The 26,769-nt window shown below is 38.8% G+C and overlaps 1 protein-coding gene across 7 annotated transcripts in view; it reads left to right on the plus strand.

Annotated features, from left to right (window-relative positions):
• The window catches only part of C17H9orf135 (chromosome 17 C9orf135 homolog), a 194,825-nt gene that overhangs the window by 63,963 nt on the left and 104,093 nt on the right, over positions 1-26,769 (plus strand). For 3 of the 7 annotated variants that reach the window (XR_004621654.1, XR_004621655.1, XR_004621656.1), the window contains one exon: positions 9,061-9,129. Coding sequence is in view for 4 of the 7 variants with exons in the window: in XM_034646838.1 (XP_034502729.1) it covers positions 7,448-7,566; positions 9,061-9,129; positions 12,593-12,720; positions 12,961-13,199 (555 nt within the window). In the remaining 3 variants the exon portion in view is untranslated. Of the gene's footprint in view, positions 1-7,447; positions 7,567-9,060; positions 9,130-12,592; positions 12,721-12,960; positions 13,598-26,769 lie in introns of those variants that run through there. The other 4 variants (XM_034646840.1, XM_002914737.4, XM_034646838.1 and 1 more) reach the window with 3 other exon arrangements.

Raw genomic sequence — 26,769 nt, forward strand, 5'->3', positions numbered from 1 at the left:
CTTGAAGGTGGTGCCCTTAGGCCAGTATTAACATGAAGGATATAAGAGGATTGAAATCCAAGAAGCCAAAAGAAAAGTTTGAGAGTAGAAACAGGGTTTTGGAAAAGGTGTAATGCGAGTCTCATCTGCCTGGTGAAGTTAGAAATATGAGGCGCTGGTGATCTTTCCAAAGCAGCAGAGTAGAAAGAGGGGGACTACATGTACATCATTGGTGAGACAAGGATAATTGAGTACTCAGGCCGAGACTTGTCTTCTGGGGAGCAGATGTAGAAGAGAAAGATGACAGAGAACCATTTCAGAACCTGCCCAAGAGCCTCTTATGTAGGGATGGGAGGGACAGTAACTGGATTCCCAGGGGCTGAGGCAGGACAGTTAAGTCCAGACAGTGGCATCCTGTGTCATGGAATACAACCAATGAATGTTTCCAGAAGGGATCTCTACATCTACAGAACACTCTAAGAAAGTCAACTTTGAACATCCATCAGTGCCAGAAAGCATCAGACATCAGACACGCCCAGAGGAAACCAAAACAAGATTATACTTCCACCTTTCTTGCATTTACCTCTCTCTTTCCTCATATCCCCACACCCACATCTTAAACTCTCAAGAAGCCAGAGGGAGTTGAGGAGTAGGGAAGAAATTTAAGGGGGACAATTGAGAAGAAGCCAGCTGTGCCCCCTTTTCCCACTGAGGTATGCCAGGCCAAAGTTGACCTAAACTACAGGAATGAGTATTTCATTTCAAATGAAGTTTTGGTTAGTACCTGGTACTGGGGATTTTACTTACCTCAATGAGACTCCTCTTGGGACAGAAGTAGCCAGAAGATGTTTGTATTATCTGAGAGTGGCCACAGAAGTCCTGGCAGTTGTCCTATATTTTATCAAGGAGCATAAGAAAGAATTCGCCTCTCCAAATACCTATAGATGGGCAGTGATGGAGGAAGAACAGATTTTTTTCTGCTTGTGTCTACTTACAAGTCCCACTTGTTCAGTGAGCTAGTTGTCCGTTTGTATATAAAAGAGCAGCCCATTCACATCATTCCTCCCTATCCCCTTTCCTTACTTTAGTTTTTCTTCCTGGCATTTAAATCACTGTATATACTTAAAACTTCTTTAGTTGTTAATTGCACATGTCCCTTGACTAGAATACTAGCTCCATGGGAGAAGAGACTTTGGTTTGTTTAGTTCTCTGCTGTATCTCCAGTTCCTAGGATGGTACCTGGCCCAGAGTGGGTCCTCAATAAATACTTGTGGAAGGAAGAAATGAAGGAAAGAAAGAAGGAAAGAAACAAAGAAAGAAGAAGAGGCAAGAAGGAAGGAAGGGAAGAAAAAAGGGAAGAAGGAAGGAAAAAAGACTGTATTCCACAAATATATATTGAGGCCCTATTATTTTGCTAAGTGCAGAGTAAGAAACAATTCAAAACAAGGTCACTGTCCATCAGGAACTCACAGGCTTGTGGGGGAAGTGCAGGTGTACAACCACAGTGGCAAAGTGTACAATGGATGGTGCTATGATAGGAAGAAGATCAAGATGTGGAGAGGGGCACCCGTGAACTGAAATGCATTGAGGAGAGGATCAGGGATGGCTTTCTAGTGTTGGCTTTCATTCATTGGTGAAATATGGAAACATACCAGTTAGGTTTCAGTGGTGGCATAATCCAATTCCTACCCCAGTGGTCCTTCTGGCTTCGGGAGAGCACGTGGGGCCATGGGGATGCAGTTTCCCAGACAAGCACTCTTTCAAGCCACTGACTTTCTCTGATTGTTTTACAAGTCTAAGCAATTATGGGAAATAGCATTTTAAACTATAGCATTTTGTCTTGGTATTTTATTGAAACTCTATTCAGGTGCTGCTTAACTATACCAGAGTGAGTCCCATGCAAACTAAAATGCTCAGGAGCTCTTCTCTTATGGTTTCCTTCATTTGTAAAGTCCCTCACTTAAGGATCCTCACAACACTACCTCTGTCACAATCAGTATGTAAGACTGCTTTTGTGGGAGGAAACTTCCTCAAAACTGAGAAGAATTAATTGTGGGGTACATTTGATGCTGTGTCATAGAAGGTGAGAACTTGTCAGACATAAAAGAACAAGGAAAACCATGAGTGATTTTACTACACAGATTTTTCTTATACGGCTAATGGATCAGTGCCAAGGCATTTCTGGAACTAACAGGACAATGTGGATGAGCAAATTAGGCTAATATTTGTATTAATAGCATTACAGTCACTTTGGACTTTAAAATGGTAAATAAATGAGTTGTACAAAAGTGTGCTAACATTCTTTTTATGAATCAATAAAGAATAGCCAAGTAAGTCTCAAATATGAACTATTTTAGTGGATGAAAATATGACATTTAGAAATTAGTGACCCTAAAAGGGATATAAAGGGATATAATTATACCAGATCTGAGAAATTCAATTATCATTTACTTAATTGGTTCAGGTATTTTTTTTCTTTGATTGACATAGTAGAATGGTGTTTTGTTCATAAGACTATACTTAGAGATGCTTTTTGCATTCAGATCTAAGTACCTGAAATAGGCATATGGATCAAATTTTTGTAAATGGAATAATTTTAAATGCCACTGGAGGAGAACCACTTAAACCAGGAAAAAGAAAGATGTTTGGGGTGAGTGGCTGGTGGAGTCAGGGTCTCCTCTTGCTTCAGGTTTCCATAATGCCTGAGCTGGGAGTTGATGCCAGCAGTTCCAGCATTCTCTCGTGGATCTCCTTTTCCAACATCAGCACAAGTGCACCTGCCTCTTCTGTTTCAGGAATTCTGTATAAAGTTAGGCCAACTGAGTACTTTCCATGTCTACTGATGCAGCTCTGGGTTTATTGATTCAAGTGTGTATCTGCTCTGTCATTTCTAGGGATCTGGGATAGGAATGAATGTAGGCATCTGCCTTTTTGATCCCGTCACTCTCCTTCATAATTCTTTTTCTATAGCAATAATCATGCCTCATTTAACTCTTAGAGAAACCAGATTTTAATTTTTCAGTATATCAGTTTGCTGAAGCATGTTCACTGTTATGTTGAACAAATGACACTTAGAAGATGCAGTTGTACACACACCTGTATTCTTTGTTTCCGCTGTCTGTTCACCCTACTTTGTGGAGTCAGTACTTTTCTGTACCCCTGGATAAAATGTTATGCAGATTTTATAATTTTTATGGTCACTCTCTGACCATAACAAGTGGATTGGTCTCATTTCAATAGTTAAAGTATCTCATCAAAATGATGAATTTCATTTAAGGTGAAAGATTTTCTCTTCTCCAGCTAGTCTGCTTCAGGCCAGGGAAGTCTGTAGATGGAAGTGTGTCTGGGTGGGGAGGGTTGGCTGATTTTCTAGTTCACTAGTTCTTTCCTTCCCTCAGATAACAAGACGACTAAAAGTCTCTCTTGTGATTATTCCACTAATATTCGTTACTTAACTGAGACTGTTTTTGTTACAAGAAACAGTTTTGTTATTTGAGGTGATTATAAGAAATGATAGAACAGGTAGTAGAAAAAAAGAATGAAATTATTTTTCTGATCATACCCCATGCATCCCAGGTGTTCAAAATAATGACGAGGAGCAAGCCTCACTGACTCTCTGAGATCCTTTAAATAATCTCTGTGTGGAACTACTACTGAGTTCTCCTAGACATGAAAACAGCCAGAATTTCTAAGAGCAAAACTGCTGCGAAATAAGAGTCATCCTTTTTTAAAGATAAAGACTTTTTACGAAGTCTCTATACTGCTTGTTGATGATGACGACCTTTTGGCAATGATACAGAAAAGCTACAGTTGGTAGGGGAAGTGCTACTTAAGAGGGTAGAATAAAACTCTTCAGTTATGACTGAAGATATGAGATGATAGATGCCAAGTTCTTTATTCCGAAGTGAGGTCCCACATCTGTCACATAGAACATGCGAAGCATTTGGGCAGTAACTGATTCCAAGCCTCTTGGTCTCTCATCCACCTTGAAGATTAAAAAAAGAGAAAGAAAAGGTTGAAATTGAAGAGACCTGGCTGAGAGTGTTTGGAATTTGGAAGAGTCCTTTAGAGAGAATTTACATTCTGAGTTCCACCCCTCCTTTCCCATGGGATAAGCTACGTCCTGCTGTAGTGTGGGGCCTCAAGGATATCTGGCAGCAGGGAATTTGAGTAACTGTTACCCTGAAGTTGGGGAACTTGGTTGAGTGAGGTCAGACTCATTCCTGAAGCAGCCTGTGGCATCACACAGGGAACTTGACTTGGAAAGTACCTGCACTTCCTAAAGTATGGGTCAGAGGAGTCTGCTTTCTGGGGACCCTATAAGCAACATAAGAAAGAAATGTCAGTTAGTGATCAACTAAAATGAATCTTTCCAAGAGAGATTCTTCTGGGTGTTAAGTTATCCTCAGCAGAAGGAGTCTGGTTACCCTCAAATGTGGAACTTGAGGGGAAATTATAAATGACTTTCTCTTTCCCTGTACCAGTTACCCAGTTAACAGTTACTATTTTACTACTGGGATTTCTTAAATGCCACACATATAGGAAGAGTTCATCTTGCAAGATTAGAAGTTGGGACTTTGAGAAAAATTGATACTCAGAAAAATGGGGAATAAGAATGATGTTATGAAGTGAACTTCCTAAACATACATTAGATATATTTTATATTACCATTTGACTCAAGCGAGATCTTATTATGCAAATTTAATGGAAATTTTAGTGATTATCCTACAAGTTTGTGCTGTGTTAATTTAGCAATCTCACATACCAAATTGCCAATCTCCAGTTTGTGATATATATATACACATATATGTATATATATATACATATATATATATGTACATATATAGCTATAAAGTCCAAAAGACTTTTAAACATATGGTAGTGCTTTTATAAATTACCCACCCTTATGTCAGGTTATGAACATTTCTAGACCAAAGTGATTTTTCACATTAAAATGGTGTAGGATTTGGTTTGCCCACATGCAACAGAAACCACAAATCAACAGTGGCTGTTCACATAAGGTTTTATTCTTTCGTGTAAAAAGTCTGGATGATAGCAGGTCAGGACTGGTATGGAAGTTCGTCAGAAACCTACTCCTAGCTTTCTACCCTCCATCCCTGTGCAGAGCCCAAGATGGCTGCCAGAAACCTGTCATTATGTCCACATTTCATGCAGGAGGAAAAGGAAAAAAGAAGCGGGACCTTTCCTGGAGATTGAATAAATTACTTCCATTTATGCTTCATTGTTCAGGACAAGTCACTGGTCATATTTCAGTATAAAGGAGACTAGAGTGCACTTGCTGTGATGAGCACCGGGTGTTGTATGGAAGTGTCGAATCACTATATTGTGCACCTGAAACTAATATTACAACATATGTTAACTAACTGTAATTTAAATAAAAACTTTAAACTTTTTTTTTTTTTTTAAATAAAGGGACTAGAAAATGTAGTCTGAAACATCAGGTCCCCAGCTAAAATTTTGGAGTTCTAATACTGATGAAGACGGGAGGTCTAAAATTGAAGGACAACATTTGCCCTTGATATGGGAAATAGAGGTTAAGAGTGGGTGCTGGAGACAGATCACTTCTCTTTCATTCTTGGTTCCACCCCTTACTAGGTTGTAACTTTGATCAAGAGTCTGAAACTTTCCATGTCTTTATTTCCTCAGGTGTGAAGTGGGAATAGTAGAGTTTTCGTGAATATTTAATGTGAAGACATTTAGAATAGTGTCTAGCTATGTGCTCTTGTCATTACCATTATCCCCATGATTTACTGCAACTCACTAAGCTATAGTCAGTCGAGCTTCTGGAGTTTGTTTACTACACTAGCCTGGCACTTCACAGATATGGACTGATGAATGAACAAGTCAGGCCGCATGTTTTGAATTGTAGAACTTCTACTTTCTTGCTGGTTTACCTGGGCCCTGCTTATTCTGTTTCAGCCTCAGTTTTTCCTTCCTTAAAATGAAGATAAACTATGCCAAGTGTTTTTCCTTTCTCCCTTCAGATCTACTTTCCCCCCTTCTCAACCCTACTCTGCCACAGAGGCTGACCTTTATGGACAGCTTCAGTGATCTTCCTTGCCCTCTGGCTTTCTGTTGGGATTAGCCTGTGGAAGGCACTGACAGGTGCCTTTGGGTCAGCCTTGCACATGAAAACAAAATGGTGCCTAGTAATTTTTTTCCCAAAAAAAGGTCTTATTTTTGTTAAAGTGTATAATATGAAGCTCAGTACAGTATCTCTTACCATTGACTTGTGAACCTGGGAATCTATGAGGAAGAGTAGTTGAGCAAAAGGGTATAGGAGTCAAAGCTGGGAAATTGGGCTGTGTGGCTGGTGATTCAGGAGGTTGAAGTCTTCAAGAGTAGTGGTCAGAGAAGCCAAAGGTCTGTAGAGCCATGGGGTAGACCAGGGAACCAGGGCCAGAGACTATAGTTAAAACTGCTTTGAGTAGGATAGTTTCCTAGTCATAGCAGAGCTTTATTATACCAACCCCAAGGGGACCAAAGGTGTTTGACTATAGCTATGATACTCTTGCAGTTGAAGTCTCCAAATATCTAAACAGAGCTTGCTTTCTTTCTTTCTTTCTTTCTTTCTTTCTTTCTTTCTTTCATCTATCTATCTCTTTCTTTTTTTTAAAAAAAAATCTGGTGCAATTAATGTGACCTAGGGGTTCATTGGATGTCTTCAGGTTTGGAGAAAGTCGTGGGNTCTTTCTTTCTTTCTTTCTTTCTTTCTTTCTTTCTTTCTTTCTTTCTTTCTTTCATCTATCTATCTCTTTCTTTTTTTTTAAAAAAAATCTGGTGCAATTAATGTGACCTAGGGGTTCATTGGATGTCTTCAGGTTTGGAGAAAGTCGTGGGTTCTCTTGGTAGTGGTGAGTTCTGCTTCTCTGCTGTGAACCTCCACATTCACAATCTTCTAGAGTTTGGAATGGAAAGAAATATTGAATCCTCAGCATCCATTTTTGTTTGTTAGATTCCCTAAATACTACTCATGATGCTTCTTCAGTTGATTTGAGTACATCTTACAATTTTCATGTCTTGTAATAATTGCTTGATAATTTATTGAGTAATCCTCTAATGGAGAATGGATGGTGGTGGTGGTGCTGCTGGTATCCGAGTCCGATGTGATTTACAAAGTGATTGCTACAAACATTTTCTTACTTAGGGAAATTAAAATATACTAACTTTGAGAAGAAAGTAAAAAACACGTAAAGTTAGTATTTAGTTGAATGCATTTCATAGAAACAACCAATTTGATTATTTATTTTCTAATAACATGTCATAAGGAATTGCCATTTTCATATATTTAGGATGAAATAGTTGAACTGCTATGAGATAGTACTATTTTTTAATGTCAACAGTATCAATAATTAATATCAGAATGTACTTCAACAAAAATATTTTAGTAACTGACCATTTTTGGCAATGTATCTGTTTTTCTTATATGTGGCTTCCATTTTTCCAGATTTGGATATCAGAAACACATGAACAAATGGCACAAGTTTATTTAAACAGAGAATTGGCTAAAATAAAGAGAAAGCCTTTATTGAATGATGAAACAATGAGCTCTGGGATTATTGAAAGGTAGTCTTACTACTTTACTTTGCTTACAGAACATACACATGCAGGAAAGGATTTGTATGAGTAGTGAGGAGGTGTAGCGGCCCCAGCTACACGTTACAGGAACACATCAATCATAATGAACATATCTCAAGCTTCTGTGCTTTCTGTTCATGCCATTCCCTCTGTCTGGAATTCCCTTTCCCTCAATTGTTTGCCAAGCAGCATTACCTATTCTGGGTCCAGCTAAAATGTTACTTCCTCTTTATGCATTTTTTTCTGGTCAGTGTTTTGACTGTTTAGTTTTGAACACCAATTCCACAATTTACTTGTGAAACAGTGTCTATAATATAACCTATAAAATGGGAATTATAAAAGTACCTACTTCATAGGTTGCCCTGAAGTTTAGGTGAAAACAAGTATGAAATATACCTAGAAATATTGCTTGACAAGCAGTAAGAATTAGGTAAGCTGTCATTGATCAGGATTAATTGCTCTTATATTCTTGCCTTCTGAGCATTTTGTTTATGTTCTGCACAATGGGTGGACTTACATTGTAGTTAATTATACATATGTGTGTTTCCCCTGAAATAGTTCTTTGAGAGTAGGAACTGTTTCTTGCTCATATCTGTAGTCCTGCAGCTTGGCATAGTGTCTTTCCATGAAAAAGTCTTTCCAGAGATCTTGTCTTAGGTTGTAATTGTCGGGAAATGCAATCAAAGCAATGACAAAATGCTGAATTTTTCATTTACTTTTTGGGACATTTTATTTTGCAAAGTGCATGAAAGTTGCAAACATGAATAACCTTTAAGAAACTATCTGTAACCCCCCATGCATTTGTAATAATTTTCTTCATGGTTATACAAGTTACAATTGGAGGGAGGATTCAGAAACTGACCAATCCCATTAATAACTGATGCTTCTGATACGGCATTTTCTCAAGTAAATCAGTTTCTGACTACTCCCACTGTCACGGTTATTCTTGCTCCCATAAACAGCAGTTGAAGCAGGTGTTTGACTTGTTATTGCTTGAGCGAGTTGAACTGTACCTACCTCCAGCTGGTAACCTAGTTCACACAGAAGCTTCTGTTGACCTGTGTTTCTCCACACATTTAAGAGGTATATCCTCAATTTATAGGTACTATCAATTTTATTACAACAATTATTAATATAAAAACCACAAGCCATTTCTCAATACCAAGCAACATTATTTATTTGATTAGTCCTACTTAAAGCCATACTTTTACTACTATCACTCTCTGTCTTAGCCGCCTGAATAACTAGATCATTAGCCAATTGCAACCTAAATAGTACTTCTTTATACGGAACTGTTGAATCACCATATTGTATGCCTGAAACTGATGTAACACTGTATGTTAACCACACTGGAATTAAAATAATAAATGAAAAATTAGAAAAAGGATTAAAAAATTCAGCCCCAAATTAGTTTTGTATGGCTTTGAAAGTTTATAAATGTCAGTGTGACATGTTTTCTAAAAATTGTTTTCTTGTTTCCAGGGACACTGGATTACCTGCTACAGGCTTTGGAGCTCTCTTTACTAGACACCCACCAGATCGGCATAAAATGTTAGTAGATCCTAAATGGCTGCAGATTGCACAAAACATTTCTTAATTAATCAAGAGGTTTGTTTGTGAAAGTGAGAGGGTGAGGAGCACACCAAGGCCAACAAAATACCCTTTACATGGCATTTTACAGACTCCTTTCCTTTAACAAAAGGGTTTTTTCCCCATCAGTATGCAAATACTAATAATATCATCAATCCTCATTATTCAAGATTCCATATTTGCAAACTCTCCTGCTTGCTAACATTTATTTGTAACACCAAAATCAGTACTCAGGGTGAGTCATTCATGGATATGCATAGGGTGGTGAAAAGCTTGAGCCACCCGATGTGCACATTTCTGGCTGAGGTGGGACAAAGCACAGCTCTGCCTTCTCATTTCAGCGCTCATACTGTGCGCCAAGTGTCCTTCTCACGGTCTACTTATGCCATGATTTTTGCATTTTTTGTGTGCTTTTTGTTGGTGATTTTGCTGTCTGAAATGGCTTGCAAGTATAATGTTAAAGTGCTGTCTAATGTCACAAGCACAAGACTGTGATGAGACTTATGGAGAAAATAGATGTGTTAGATAAGCTTACTTCAGGCATGAGTTATAATGCTGTTGGCCATGTTCATTGTTAATGAATAACAATATATATTAAAGTCTCTTTAAACAGAGACACACATAAAACCAGGTTACATACTGGTTGTTTGATGAAAATGTTGTGAGCAGAGGCTCTCCGGAACCTACCCCCGTGTTTCCCCTAAGAGCAATGGTTCAGTATTTGCTAATTCAGTGTTTGTGGTGACTTTATAGAACATTACTATGAATAATGAGAGTTGACTATAGAGCAGGACACTGCTATTTTTTACTGATTAAAGAAATATATTTATTTGGGGGCAGCATGACTTGTTACTATAGAAAAGAAATTTGTCTTCCATTCATCTTTCTAAATAAGACAAACTTTCATAATTTCTGTACTGATATATAGACAAGTGATATGGAAATATGGGTACTTACAAGCATGATAAAATTCTAAGTATTGGGTTGTGTATTATGTAGATATGGATACATGTCTTGATGTTTTGCTTCGTTTGAGAAATGTCTGGCATTAGAACTAAGCTACTTTGCAGTCTGCCTGGGGTTAGGGTGGGAAGTGTCCTAAATGATAATGCCCCACCCCATTTCACAGTCACTTGTTACAGGTGCTCTAACAGTGCAGATCCTAACACTGATCCCTCCTATGAGGCTGGCCTGGCCTATGTCTCCCACAGCCGGCTGTAGCATATCCAAGTGGGCTGAAAGATCCACAGGGAGTTTCCCCAGAATGATCCCTGAGAATGGTGGACTTCTGGCTTCCATGAAAGTGATGAGCTGAAAACATTCCACTGGCTCCCTTCCCTGCCCTGAAATCTGGAAATTCCAGCAAAGACATGGAAAGGCAGAATGAATCCAGAGGCAGACTTGAAAACTGTATCAAAACTTTGAGAAACTCTAAAGAAAATGATGGGTTAGTGGAGGAGAGGGCTGGGAGACAGGAAGGGGGAAGAAGAGAGAAGACAAAAGTTGAAGTCTCTAGATGGAGTCTTGGGCCAGTCCAGGGTGGGAGCTGTGATCTCAGTTGGCCAGGCTTAGACAGGAGTTGAATGAATCTTGTCTATTGTGTTTGAAAACATGGAGTTACATACTCCAAGTTAGATTTTTCTTCATTGACTTTGCATGCTGTTTTCAGTCCAGCACAGAAAACGAGACACCAGGGCCCTACCTAATAGATGATTTGATACCAACAGTCTACCTCCCTGAAACTCTGATCTCAATGTTGAAATCTGTAATGCCAGGCACAGATGGCCAGTAGGGCCCAGAGTTGTTTCTCCCAACTCTAGTTCAAGAAAGCAGTCTTGGATACAGAGGAACTAAGCAGTGCATCTAAAGGAGAAAGAAATGCCAAGGAAAACAAGTGCAGTTGAGCCCAGAGACCTGCAGTAGAGGCACTTAACTCTATCTCCCTCCCTCACAGCAAAGACACCGCTGACCCTGTCTTTTCAATGCGCCACCTTTGTAGTCATCAAAGCAGAGGTAACCGGTGGTCTCAGGAATGATACTGATGAAGTCCCAGTTAAAAAATATCATGACACATCTAAAGAATAAAAGTATCATGAAGAATGACAGGACATAGGCAACCTATAGAGGAAGCAGACCTGATACAACAAGTGGAACAGGAATTTAAAGCTGTATTATTTGGGGGAATAAAGGAAACAGTTGCAAAAATAGGGAAAATAATAAAAATCAAGTTGATGTTCACCTTCCAACAGCAACACTGGATTGCAAGGGTATAGCACTGAAGTGTTGAAGGAAAAGAATCATGAACCTGAAACTATTGAAACGGGGGGTCAAATAAAGATATCTTCAGGCACACAAGGACTGGTTTCAGACTTACTATCCTGCCATGCATAATTCTAGAACAGGGCAAAATGTGGTGGGCAACTGTTGTCAGTCATTGGGTAGCAGCTGTGTGGCTCAGTGCTCCTTGAAATGAGAGGGGAGTGTCTCATTCTCTTCTGACTTACTCTCTGAGGATACTTCTTTCAGCTTTGGTGCAGGGAGGTGAGCCCAAGTGTAGAGCAGTATTCTTGTTGAGATGGGAATTAGGAATAGGAATTTAGAGCTTCTGACGTGACTCAAATTTGTAGGACAAGGTATTGGAGGGAAGAAAGTTGTGTGTGGCGGTGGGAACAGGAGTCTGCATGGAGTTCTCCCTGGGTTCTTGGTCGAGGATGAGGCTCTGTATGCACTAAGGAAAAAATAGCTACCCCTGTTTTGAAAAGATCATATAGAACTGTCTGCAGCATATTCTGAAATTTTACAGTGGTGCTCCCTCCTGCGTGGTGGTATTTTGTAGCGGGTTCCAGGGCTATGTTACCTGCCTTCAAATCCTGGCGCTGCCACTTACCAGCTGTGGAATCTTGGGCAAGTTGCCTACCATTTTGTACCTCAGTTTCTTCATTTGTAAAATGATAATTATAAAGGCATCTGTGTTCGGGGGTCGCCGTGATGATTAAGCAAGTTAATATACATTAGATAATTAAAACAGTAATTGATGTGTACATGATAAGTGCTGTCTAGAAACTCCTATCTATCAATTCAGGGAAGTGTTCTTAATTTACTTCATTGATGATTTATACCTTCCAGTTTCTGTGTTCTTTCTTTTTGGAAATCCTTTATTTGGATGTTGAATTGCTTGGCCTGGTCCTCTAATTTTCTTGTCTTTCTGTTTTATTTTTGCTTTACTATCTACTCTCTTTCTTCAACCCTACTGTTGAGTTCTTTTTTTTTTTAATCTGTTTTTGTAAGATCCTTTTTTAATTTCATGACTTTAGTATTTTATCTATCTAGGGATGTTAATAATTGTTTTCCTTAAATTTTTTCTCCATGTATAGTCTCTATTTCCTCTAAAATGCTTTTTTTTTGTTTCTGTTTGTTATTTTAGTGTATGGTATCTGTCGTACATGCTAGAAGCTTTCTTGAGATACCTGATAATCAGTCCTTGCTTTTCTGCTCATGATAAGAGCCTGAGAGTGAAGCTTACTGACTTGGAGCTTTACTGGAGAGATCTAGGTGGGTCTGTTTTTTGTTTTTGTTTTTCCCCGCAGAAGCCCTGGTGTCAGTAGTCTTTCCTCTTGGGCTGGTCAGATTCCGCAGAGGAAGCGCCCTTACTTGACCATCTGACAGGTGAAGGGCTGGTGCCTGTGTTCTTGGAGTGATCAGCGTATTTTGCTGGGACATCAATATTAATCTTCCATTATGTATGGTCACTGAACCATGTTGATCGATGACTTTCTCTTTTACCCTTTCTAGAGAATACATTTCTAGCTTCCTGCTGGAAGAGAAGACGGGCAGTTACCCAGCAATGGGGAATGGCAGAAGGGCCTGGAGCTCTAACAGCTTCTCAAGCAGCTCTAACCCAATCCTCCCTTGCTGATTTAGAATTTATTCAGCTTTCTGCTAAGTCAGAGACCATTTGTTCATCTTCTCTCAAGCTTCCAAAATTTGTTTCTCTTGTTCCTTTTCCTATTCTCCTTATTCTTGTAGATTAATTTTTTTAAAGCCTCTTTAATAGGGTTTTAGTGGAGCTTTTTGAAGAAGCAAAATGCAGTGTGTACCTTTAATCTTGATTGTGAAGTTGTCAAGTCTCATCTGAAATGTCACCTCCTTCAGAGGACCTTCCCTTCCTACTGTCACTCCCAGCCCCCATGACTTGGTAGGTCCCCTGTGGGTGTCCATGACGCTGTGTGCTTCTTTCATCCTAATACTATTCATCTTGGTTGCGATTACTTGCATTCCTGTTTTTCTTGCTAAACTCATGCTCTAAAGGGCAAAACTGTCACAGCTCTATCCCCAGTGTCTATAGCCACTGCACAGTTATTGTTTTTTGAACAAATGGATTATTTCTGATGTGGAACAGAAAAATTTTTTAAAAGTACTTTCATTTATTTTTGCAAGAGAGAAAAAGAGAGAGAGAGAACAAGTGGAGGGGGAGAGGAAGAGAGAAAAGCAGGCTCCCCGACGAGCAGGGAGCCCGATGGGGGCCTCAATCCCAGGACCCTAGGATCATGACCTGAGCTGAAAGCAGATGCTTAATTGACTGAGCCAGCCAAGTGCCCTGGAACAGAAGATTCTAATGGAAGAGAGATGTTGCTGTTTCCTAGCTTATTTGATTTAGGGCTTCAAGACCTGTAGAACCAAAAGTTGTTCTGAGTTCTATTCTGGTGAATGCATTAGAAGACATAATCTTTTAGAAAATCAGTCCTTATTAGTTTGAATTGCTGAATTACTTGTTTGTCTTATTTGATTATTAGCACAGAAATAAATAAATGAGCAACTGTCCTTCACCAATACCATATGTAATATCTTCTTTCAGTTAATGTATACTAATTACAGTGTGTTCCCTACCATAGAATGCTGTGATGTTTTAGAATCTTCTCTCTTTAATATTAAAAATTATTTTGCTTCTTGCCAACTGTACAGCTGTGGAAGTTAAATGTCAACTTTAAAAAGCAATGAATAAGAATGAGTTTGCTCAATGGACCAAAGTAATGTGCTTCAACTTATAAAAGAAAGGCTGTAATCATAATGTAAATTTAAACTTCTAGTTACCTCTTAACAAAAAAAAAATCAGAATATAGGAATAGCTTTGTTATTAAGGAGACATTAGTCAGATGCATTTATCTTAATTTTTAGATAACATCCATTATATTGTGATGGCATTTGACAGTCTCTTTCTTTTCTCACAACTTAACTGATAGCCAACCCACTTTATTTTGGACCAATGTGAAGAAGACACACACCTTTCCTACTTAAACTGGCAACAAACATCTCTGGAACATACTGAAAATCAGAACTAGAGTATTTGGACACCACTTATCACTCCTGACCTTAACCAGAGAAAAGGACTTTGTGGATAATTCCTTCCATGTATGTCACAGACTGAGATAATTTTTTTCTTTTAGAGAGCAAAAGAGAAAGAGTGCAAAGGGGCAGGGAGGGGCAGAGGGAGAGAGAGAATCCAAAACAAGCTCCACCCCCAGCACAACCCTGAAATCATGACCTGAGCCAAAATCAAGAGTCAGACGCTTAACAGACTGAGCCACCCAGGCACCCCAACTGAGATAAGTTTTTAAAAATTGTAATATAGGGAGCAGTAAGGTTGATACTAAAAGTGATATCAATGACTTAATTTTGAAAATTGAGATTTACATACATTGAGGCTAGATTGAGCTTCTCTGGAACTAGAGTTACTGTTTCTCTTGAGAGTAGGTTATATTTCTTTCAGTGAGTTTCCAAGGAATTAACAGTGACCAGTGATGGAAGGAGGGAGAGGGAGGCCCAAAGACCTCAGCCATCAACAGTGTTCTTCTGGTCTCAGATGGGGACAGTTGCATGTGTGTGGTGTCTCTGACATGGATCCTTTTACTACATGGATAGAATCATTAAAGGCACAGAAACTTAATAAGAGACACATTTCCTTTAAGGCACATAGGAAATGTGGATAAGAAAATGAATCTAGTAAGTTAAGAGGCTTGCTTTGCCCTCCTATCTTGTTCTTGAGAATTCTGAAGCAACTTTCACTTAATTTGGAAGCTCTTTATGGAAAGTGAACTCACTGATGATCAGAAGGCCCTGGATACATGATTATCTTATACAAAATCATTTTATGATTGCCCATAGGAACAGACAGTTGTAGCTGATGCAGTCTAAGAAGTAAGGTTTTCCACGTATAATATTTGGACCACATCTGTGACCATTAAACAGTCAACCAACCAGAAACCAAAACAACCGAACAAACAAACGAAACAAACAACAAAAGCTTTATCAAGCAGGTCCAATTTTGTAAATGAGATTTAGCATAAATATAATTTTAAGGCCTTATTTCTCAGAAGTGCTTATTTAAATATGCATATGTAACCATGCATGGTCCTGGGATAATGGCTCACAGGAAAAGCTAGGTTTTTTTTTTACAGGGAAAAGCCAACTCGGCATAGAATATGGGCTGGGTAAGAAGCATGCCCATGGGAGCCTGTGTCAGTTTGAGGGCAGCCAAGAAGTACTGACTACCAACTGGAGGATGGAGAAGTATGAAAAGTAGACCTCTTACAAGGACAGCTGTAACTACTGTGTCTGGTCATTTTTACCAAATTTCATCGTCTCCCGGTGGTAGTGATTAGTGTAGATTGTCAAAATTTTATCATAAATGTTTCTTGTTTCCAGAAGTCATCTAAGCTCTTATGTGATTCACGTGACTGGAGAAGAAAGAAATTAATAGTTTTTTGGACCACGGGGCAGCTATTTGGACTTAGTGAGGTTTTTCAGGAAAGACATGGTATGAGAAAATAAGTGACATGGGTTCTACTTCTGAACCTGCACTGAACCTGCTGTGTGACCTTGTGCTGGCTAATAAGCCGCTCTGGGTTCCAGTTGTTTCCATCTGCAAAATGAGGGGATTGAACCGAATGATCTGTAAAGTCCATTCCTGCTCTAAAATGTTATGGTTCTAAGGAGAAAGGCATCTGTAGTCACATAAATGGACAAGTTAAATGAGGCCAAAAAGTAGTTCAGGCAGTTTAAGTTTTCATTGTTGGCGTAGAGCACTTATCCATATGTGTGTGGAGTGATTACTTCACAGTAGCCATAGCGAGTTCAGGCTGCAGCTTAAACTCTTTCAATTTATTTCTCTCACTGGGGCATTAAGCATCTGTAAAACCTTTGGCACTCTTCAGAGGAAAGGGACTGAATATGAATAGTAAGAGGTTTTTTTTTTTTTTTTTTTTCTTTTTTCAAAGTANTTTCTCAAAGTACAGTGCAAGTCCTTTGCTTTCTTTTCTACTCAGACATTTATGTGGTGGCTTGTCTCTTGGTAAGATACCACCCAGATAGATGTTGAACATTTTTCCGGAGGGGAAAAAAGTAAGAAAAGAAAATGCCCTATGATGATGGTGATGAGGATAACAACAAAGAAAATGTGAAGTGGAGAGTGATATGGTGAAAAGACCATGGAAAAGGAGTGAGACAGACCAGCATCCCAGTCTTGATTTCCCGTCTTACTCATTATAGGACCTTTTGATTCCCATTCAGTGTAGCGTGGCTGGGCCGTATGTAATGGGCTGATTCCTATTCTCACTCCCACCTCCCACAAGCCCACATGTGGGCCATAGGAGCCAGGCCAAGCCACTTAGAAAGCATTCTAGGATAGTAATTGAAGTTTGGGACAAGATTCCCTAACATTTCCCAGGTCTGTGAGTTACAGAGGGCATCTTTCTGCTGGGGAGCATCTATAAGTGAAGCTAAGCTGATGTGTGGAAAAAGACAGATCTGATGGTATTCTTTTTTTTTTTTTTTAAAGATTTTATTTATTTATTTGATAGTGAGAGAGACAGCCAGCGAGAGAGGGAACACAAGCTGGGGGAGTGGGAGAGGAAAAAGCAGGCTCCCCGTGGAGGAGCCTGATGTGGGGCTCGATCCTGGAACGCCGGGATCACGCCCTGAGCTGAAGGCAGATGCTTAACAACTGAGCCGCCCAGGCGCCCCTGATCGTATTCTTTTTATATGTGCTGGTATTTTCCTTCCTTTTTTTTCTTAATTGAGTTTGAATTGGGTTTCTATAACTTATACCTTTAATACTACTAATAAAAAATACTTATATGGTATATATTATGTGCCCAGCACCGTTCTAAGTATGCTAACTCATTTACTTCCTACGAAACTCTGTGACTTTGTTCCATCTATGTTATCTACATTCTGTGGTGGGAAAAACAAAAGCACAGAGAAGTCAAGTAACATGTTTAAACTCTCAGAGCAGGTAAGTGATGAGCCAGGATCTTGACTAAGATTGTCTCATGGTCTTAGCCACTCTTCTCTGCTGCCTCCCTGAATGATAGGTTAACTAAGGGAACTGTGAACATGGAGATGTTAATTGATACATTTAGGCAGGCCAGGCCTTGGGCACCAAGCCATTATGGGAAGTGTATTGGTTCTTTTCTTGAAATTTCTGAATTCAGATTTTCCATTTTTCAAATAATGTGGCTACTGGTTCCTAAGACATATCTTGGTCTTGGCTTGGTACTTTTCCCCTGTGAGGCAGGAATCCTGCCTGAGCTCATATCACCCACCTCAGCTCCCTGGAGTGGGTGACTTGGCTGGTGCTGAGTGATGGTGGCTTTTCTAGTTGGCCAAATTTGCTGAAATTATTTTAGAGTCAACCTAAATGCTAATGCTCTTTGCATAATTTCTGCATTTAGGGTATCCTCCCTTAGCTGATGTACATTGAAACCAAATGGCTAAGTAGGTGGGACACTTTTCTATTTATTAATATTTGGGGGTACGGCTCAGGTCCTGGCTTGACTTATGTGCCTTGGCACAGTAGTGTTTTAATGGTGGGTAACAATAACCTATCTTATTGCTATCCTTGCAGGGTAATTCAAATAATTTGATAAGAAAATTTATGCGAAAGCACTCACTGTAGTGCTTTTTAGATCTAAAGTTTTGGCATCACAGTGGATTGATGGCTGACTCAGACCATCCCTGTACGTCTTTATAGAATTTAACTACATTAGAATATCCATTCAGGTTACATCTACCAAACTCACATTCAGGTTTATTTGCATATTCAGGTATGCTCAGTGAGGCCCTCAAGATGAAATTATGAAGATAGCCTTATTCAATTTACTTATTTGGTCTCTAATTTCCAGAAGTAGCCATCAACAATTCCTTCCTTCTCTGCACGTGCATGCCATAGCTCCCATCACGAGGCAGAGGTTATTTGCCTGTCTTGTAAATCCAGGCTGGCCTTGTGATTCACTTAGATCAATGGAATATGGCAGAAGTGATGCTCTGGGACATCTGAGTGCAGACCTTATGAGACTGGTAGTTTCTGCCTTCTGATTCTTGGACTCTAGCCAACATGCTGTGAGAAGCTCAAGACACATGGAGGAGAGCCAAGGTGCTGTGTTTGACAGCTCCAACTGAGCTCCCAGACGACAGACAAAACCACCTGCCAGCCATGAGAATGAGCTATCTTGGATATTCCAGTCTAGTCAAGTACCTGGATGACTGTAGCTTTAATTGATATCGCATGGAGCAAAAAACCACCCAGTTGAGCCCAGTCATCCCACAGAATAATCAGAGATAAGAAAATGGTTGTAATTTTAAGCAGTAACTTTTACACCACAGCAATTGGTAATGGAAGCAACCTTCATGTCTCTAACTATCGTGATTATTTGGCTGCTTCTACCATTAATTGGCCTATGGGTGAATTTTTGTCATTGCTAATCCACTGGGGATAGAAGCAGTTCAAACTTTTGGACTGATGAGCCAATAAAACAAGTGAGTGGTGAAGATTTTCAAAATGTCAATATTATAGAATTTCTATTCGATCCTGACATTTCCTTTTATTCCTTGTACATTAATGATGAGCCTGTATTAATGATTAGCCTGTATTACTCTCTATGATGTTGGAAGGGTATGTGGTTTTCATAATGTTATAATTACCTAAAGTCTTCAGTGGGTCTCAGTGGATAGTACTATACTATGCATCTTTGAGCTAGAGATGTGATTTCACAGGAACAAGAACTTTCCAGCATTACAGAGATCTTTGTTGCTATCTGTATTTAATTTGATTCTATATTTGGCAGTTACGTTACATATAAGCCTTTTATGCAAAAATTATTAGGCCTGAGGAAATTTTATTTTTCCCCATGTCTGAATTCATTCTTTCAACATAATGAGTACCTACTGTGAATTAGGAACAATAAGTATTCAGAATGTAGAGATAAAAGACACCCCATTTCTGAAGTAGGTCATCGTCTAATGCATGAGACAGAAAAATGACCAGTTAATACTCTTTTTTTTTTTTTTTTAAAGATTTTATTTATTTATTCGACAGAGACAGAGACAGCCAGAGAGAGAGGGAACACAAGCAGGGTGGGTGGGAGAGGAAGAAGCAGGCTCCCAACGGAGGAGCCTGATGTGGGGCTCAATCCCATAACGCCGGGATCACGCCCTGAGCCAAAGGCAGATGCTCAACCGCTGTGCCACCCAGGCGCCCCAATACTCTTGTATCAGTAAGGAATACACACTTGGCTAAAAGCAGAAAACTTAACTAATAGCAACTTGAATAATTAAGGAATTTGGTCAGCTGGCATGAAATATGAGGGAGTTAAGACTGGTGTGGCGCCCACATGATGTCATCAAGGATGCAGGGTCTTTTTGTCTCTCTTTTCTGCACGTTTTGCTAGTAACTTTCATCCTCATAGTGTCGAGAGGCTTGCTATGCCTCCCAACATCAGTATGTTCTAGAGAGGAAGAAGTGCGACAGTGAAGAGGCAGAGAAAGACAAGGTTCTAGAAGGAAGTTTGGAACAGATGTTGAATGGCACCCATGATGGGCATGCCTGGTTCACAGAGTACAGGTTTTCAATGATAGCAGCTAAAGTTGGAGAGCGATGTTTGGGACAAAGCAGGCAGGGCTTAAAAGCTATCTTAAGGAGTTTGGACTTTATCATGAAGGCAAGAGTGAATGGTTTTCAAGTATGGGTTAGAAACAATAACATTTGTGTTTAAAAAGCAGAAGGCAGACTGGTAGATGACTGGAATTGCAGTCATAAGGCTGTTGAACTAATCAACGCAAGACATGATAAGGTCTTGACCTTTAGTGATGGTGGTGTGGAGGAAAAGAAGGTTTCATATTTTGGATATATTAAGAGAAAAGAATAGACATCTGCTTGGTAACTGATTAGTTATAAGGGTAGAGAAGACTCAAGGTTGATTCCCAGGCTTTGAGGCATATGGGGTTAATGGGGCCATTCATTGAGGCAGTGAACGTAAGAGGAAGGGCAAATGCCAAATAGCAGGTGGATAGTTGAGCATGAGTGAAGTCACTGACCCAGATCCAATTGCTAATATGTGTCCTAACTAGTTCCTCTGCCTCCAGTCGTGTCCCTTTCAGTCTGTTCATCATCTTGCAGCTTGAATATTTCAATTAAAATGCAAAGAGAACCATGTTCTTCCATTCTTTAATTAGTATCATTGCAGTATTGTTTTTTCTTCTTGTGTTAATGAGCACATATTATGTGTCTGGCACTGAGCCAAGGGCTTTATGTGCCTTATTTCATTTAATTCTCATTCTTTGAGATAGACATTGCAGCTATCTCCATTAAAAAGGGGCTCAGAGAGGTAAAGTAACTTCCCAAAAGTTCTTTATGTAGTAAGCACCAGAGCTGGGTTTTAAACTCATGTCTGGTCTGACTGCAGAGCTTGTGTCCTTAATAACTATAATACATTGCATTTCATGCTGAAATGTGTAGAGTGCTCCATTTCCTTCAAAGTACTTTCACATGCATTATCTATTATCTGTTCCCTCCTAACATTTATACAGGGTCCTATGAGTAGGTATCTTCCTAATTGTACAGGCAAGGAAATCAAAGCACAGAGATAATCAAAGAATCCAATTTCTCATTAATTAATCTATCCATCTAGTCTGTAAGTATTCATGGAAGAGATACCGATGGGGTAATTAAGATGTGAAGGGTTTAAATGACTTGCTGAAGGCCCCATGACTGCTTGGTGGTAAAAGCAGAGACTAAAATCTCTGGATTTCCAGGTGTGTTCTTGATGGAAGGGGAGAACTGCTTCCAAACTGCTAGGGAACTTAGCAAGGGCTTGGCTTGAATCAGGAGTAAAAGCAGACTCAAATTGTCCTCTATTTCATCTGTTCTCTCCACTTCTTGCCCACTAACTTCCTCAAGGTTGATACCTACGGTGGACCTAGAGGGTATAATGCTAAGTAAAATAAGTCAGTCAGAGAAGGACAAATAGGGTATGATTTCATTCATATGTGGAGTTTAAGAAACAAAACAAAACAAATGAACAACAAAGAAAACAAGAGACAAACAAAAAAACCAGACTTTTATATACAGAGAACAAACTAGTGGTGGCTACGGGTGTAAATGGAGGGGGGGTGAGTGAAATAGAGAAGGGGGATGAAGAGTACACTTCTCATGATGAGCACTGAGTCATGTATAGAATTGTTGAATCATATTGCACATCTGAAACTAATCTAACACTGTATGTTAATTATTTTTTAAATGAGGGAGTAAACAAAGATAGAGAAAGATGAGAGACACCCCCCCCCCGACCAAATAGAAAATCCTTCACAGGAGAGCCATGGCAGTTATCCCCAAGACTAAGCTCCCCAGTGTGCTGGCTGTGCAGCAGCTTTGGAGAACCATGTCCTGAGACTAGAGCAGAACAGAAGTCTCCAAGAGAAATGTTCTCAAGAAGTAAAATTAACTGAACATATTGAGCTGAGAATTACTCAGCTGGGGAAGTTTGAGGGTAAATTAGTGGTACATTAAAAAAAGGCCTGGCATTCAGCAGATGTGGAAGAACGACCAGATTTGCTCTGCATGGCTTCATTCCAGAGGTAGAAGGAAGGGGAATCTCTGCTCAGTTTGAGATTAAAAAAGAATGATGATTTCTGTTAAGAATGAGACAGAATTTCCCAGAAAGGTTGTAAGCTCCCCTTCTCCCTTACCACACAGAGTCAAGTAGGATCCATAGCCCAAGGGGCTATACCCATCCTAAATGGTGGGCTCTGCCTCTCCTGCTGCCAGCAAGGGGATTTATTCCAAATTAATTCTCTGCTTTTTGGGGTCTTTGAGTCACTTACTCAGGTTCAGACTCTGAGGTGGGACCATCTGATTTGCTGAGTAGATGTCACGTTCTCTTGTTGTTGCTGCCGGAATATCTGCCTCTCCTTCGGACAAAACAGAAAAGAAGCAGTTGACCTTTAAAGTTCTTCCAAGTTTAAGAAACCGTGATTCCGTGGGTTTTTGGTCACAGATTCACACATGTTACCACAGAGGTTAGTGCAGTTGTAGCCATTTTAACTAATACCGTAGCTTTAATAATCACTTCGATATCAGTTGTAGTTGTAGGCAGTTGTAGTCATTTTAACTAATTCCATGGCTTTAATAATAATTTCAATATCAGACTTCTTTTCCTTTTTCATCTTGTAGATCACCTTTAGTAGTTCTCCAACTTAAAACCGCTAAAGGTTGGAGAGGGCATGTGTGGCAAACTGTGGGTGGTGCTGGGCAAAAGCCAGCTGTCCACCTTCCAAGTGTTCTTACAGCATGGCATTATACTGGTAAATTTACCAGCATCTGGTCTTCAGTTTTACATTTCCAGAAAGGCCATGTTATCTGTGCTTCAGAATTTATCTGACTCATGGAGATTGACTTATGCTCATTAAACCCACAAGAAAAGCCAGTATTTTAATTAGTTAATTTATAATGAGAAATAAAATGTTCGAGCACACCAGTCGTGTCAGCCTAACGGGGGAAAAAAAAAAGAGGAAAAAGGAAGGCAAACTATAATCAGAATGTTGTACAGAGTATTTGGAATCAGAACAAGGTGAGTTAGTTATAAGATTGCAATGATCAATGGCCTCAGACTCTGATTACCTGATTAAAATAGGACTCTTCAGTTTTAAGTAAAAAATGCACAATTAAAATTACCTTGAGCCAAAAGGAGAGTTTATTAAAAGAGTTTGGATTACCACACGGAACTCTGGGAAAGTCCTTGGAAGAACTGAGCTTCAGAGACCACTGGAATCAGGACCAGGATTCTCTTCCTGGCTTCCTTTTCTCCCTCCCAGAGGAGGGACTTTACATCCCATAGTTCTTCTCACAGGAAACTGACTGACCCTTCCTCATTTACCCATGGAAAGGAATCCCATGGTAGAACCCTGATGGAATCTGAGCTGGAGGCTGATATCTGGACCTATCAGCTATGGGTAGTGATGGAGTGGTGGAGTGTGGGACAGGCTTACTTGAGATGATTCCAGACAATGAGCTAAAATTATTGTTGGCTGTCGTAAGTCAGATTGGAGCACTGACTTTGGTGTACTGCAGCTCTGCTCCTGGAACCTCCGGAGAGGTCTGTTTATGAGCCAGGACACCTCTTCCTCAGGCCAAGAACCCATGCCTCCCTTAGTTTTCTCATCTCGCCTTCTTGAGTTTCTCCGAAGGCCATTTCCCTTCTAATGGACTTATTCTTTCATTATATTCTTTATTTGGCTATAGCCTTCAGCTGATGTCTAAGAGGAAGATCTATGTTGATTTCCATGGTTTTCTTTTCAAAAGGCCATCTTGTTTCAAATCGGATGAAATATATCACTTAAAGATTTTTGCCCTTCTCTTCAGATTAAAAAGTGGGGATGGGGGGGTTATATCATATGGTTTATAACTGAGTCACTGACAGTCATCATTCAGTATCCATATTGTTGAGCCACATTACATTTTCAGAAAGATCACTGAATATTTTAACCTTCCACCTTTATTTACTTTGATTTCTTGTAGTAAATCTATGTCTTTTTATATTCTAATTTTACTTTTATTGCTTCATGCATTTGATCAATTTCTCAGTGCCTACCTTGTATCAGACTCTGTGCTGGGAGGTGATAATAAAGAGAGGGAGAAGGGCCTGAGCTTGGGTGGAGTGGGTTTCTGCCTGCTTTAAGTGCATTGAGAGATGCCTTTCAAATTGGCCTGCCCAAAGCAACACTCTATTTGACTGATAATTATACCATCTGGGTTATAACTTTGGATGAGAATAAGGTATGGAAACAAGTTCACTGTCATCTATTAACCCTTAAACATTTTAAGATTATGGAATATTTCCATATGAAATACTCTTCAAACACCTATCTCCTTATTACCCAGTTATAATGTAAGTTAATATTTTTGCCATATTTGCTTCTCATTTTTTTAGGGAGACAATTTATCATGACTTACAGACTCATCTAATATATATACCATATTGATAGACATTGGCTTCTAATTTTTCACTGTTACAAATAAAGCTGCATTGAATATTCTTATATGTGTCTTCCTGAGTATATGCTATGCAAGGATTTCTTAATACTCAGAAATATAATTGCTGGCTATTAAATATATACACCTTCAATTTTGTAAGATATTGCCACTAGTAGTGTATGAATATGCTCATACTTTCATATCCTTATAAACATTGTAGAGATTTTAAATTTTTACCAAATGGATATAAAATGAATAAAATGGTATGTTATTGTTTTACTTTGCATTTCACTACTGAAGTTAAGACACTTTTAAGACTGAATTTTTTTCAAGTATTAGCCATTTTGTTTTCTTCTACTCTGAACTGACTGTTTATAACCTTAGGCCATTTTTCTATAGGATATTGTCTTTTATTGATTTCTAAGAATTTTTTATTTATTCTGGATACTAATATTATTTGACTTAATTTTATAATAAATATCATCTTTTTGTCTATGACTTCTCTTGTAACACTGTTTATGGTGTCTTTTGATCAATAAAAATTTTAAATTATAATTTAATCGAGTTATATATAAAATGTCAGATTGTGAACCATTCTAGAAATTATAAATACGTGTGTATGTGTAACATGTATTGAGTCTATAAATAAAGGAGTTATTTTATGTCCTTTAGCAAATTTTGTTAATTTTTGTCATAAATGTCTTTTAAACCTTCTGTTAGATGTATTCCTATAGGAACATTAGAGATTTTATTGCAGTTATAAATGGGACATTTCCACTTTAATTATGCTTTCTAATTTCTTGTTGCTGGCATATGGGTATGCTATTTTTGTATATTGATCTTGTATCCAACAACCTTCGTGAAACTTGCCTGTTGTTATGATTTGTAGATTCTCTTGGATTTTTTTAATGTAGACAATCTTATATCTGTGGAAGATGAAAATTTTGTTTCTTCCACTCCAGTTATTACACTTATGCTTCTTTTTCTTGTTTTACTGCATTTTCTTGAATCTCCAGTACATAGAATAGAATCCAGTTCATCGAACAGAAATACTGATGAAGGACTTCTGTGACTATTTGGGAATGTTTCTGGAGAGGGTTTTCATCAGCTTAGTTTTGATTCCCATTTACTGTTTTCTTCTTACAGTAATGTTGCACTTCTCCGTTCATTTTAAGTATGTTCAATTTTCCTGGACTAGCAGCAATCTGGTATTCTAAGGAGAGGCAATGAGACGTTGAGCAGTTTTCTCAATCTCTTAGTTCAAGAGTGCCCTCTACTGTTGGAACAGTGAAGTGAACTTTATTTCATTAAAGGCATTTTTTTTTTTTTTTTTTTTTTAAAGAGGGGTAGTTCTAGGACCCTTAACTTTCCCAGAGACAGCACCTTTCCAAGACTGCCACTATGGTCTTGAATGCTTTGCAGTCCACTTTCTTGGAAAGCCAATGTTCACATCCTCTAGTCTCTGACTTATTCTCAGTATTTCCCCATCAGGGAAGGATGCTTTCTTTCTGGGGGTGATGCCTTCTGTGTTCCATCACCATTAGGGACTTGCAACCCTCTCCCCTCTTCCATGTAATCCCCACCTGATTTTGCTCCAGAATGGGCTCCGGAGCTGGTGCTACTGATTCTGGATTGTTCTCCCACCTACATGTAAACTGAAATTTGTAGTCTTCTCTAGCCTCTGTTATACTGTTGGCATGGGTAATTATGTGATTTCATTTGCTTTTGCTGTTGATCTATATGGTTTTGGAGGATATATGTAAATATTTGGGTTTAGGGATCTAGGAATGTATAACAATCTTGTCCTGACTGTGGATTTGTCATTTTATATTTGTGATTCTGTCATTTTTTTTTACTTCTATATGCTGTGTTGTTAGGTTTATTGACTTAAGATCTTCCTGGTGCTTGTTCCTTTAATTAGTAGGTAATGATCTTTATAACTAATAAATTTTGACTCAATGTCAATTACATATTATATTAATATAAGAACACTAACTTACTTTCAGTTAATATTTTGTGGATGTGTCTTTTTATATGCTTTTGCTTTCAAATTTTCTTCGAAAATAATTTTATTCTAGGTATAGAAGCATGGAGTTGTACTATGTAATACACATTGACGTTCAATTGAATTCGAGAAATACTTTCACTGATGAGTTTAACCCTTTACTTTCATTGTGATTGCAAAGATTTTTATTTTTATTTTCATGATTTTAATTTGATGAGCAGAAGTGATTTTCCTTTCTTCCTTTTGTTCTTCTCCTTTCCTGCTTTTTTGTTAGCTTGGTCTTTTAAAAGAA

The sequence above is a fragment of the Ailuropoda melanoleuca genome, chromosome 17 (assembly GCF_002007445.2).
Source record: "Ailuropoda melanoleuca isolate Jingjing chromosome 17, ASM200744v2, whole genome shotgun sequence".
Taxonomy (NCBI): Eukaryota; Metazoa; Chordata; class Mammalia; order Carnivora; family Ursidae; genus Ailuropoda; species Ailuropoda melanoleuca.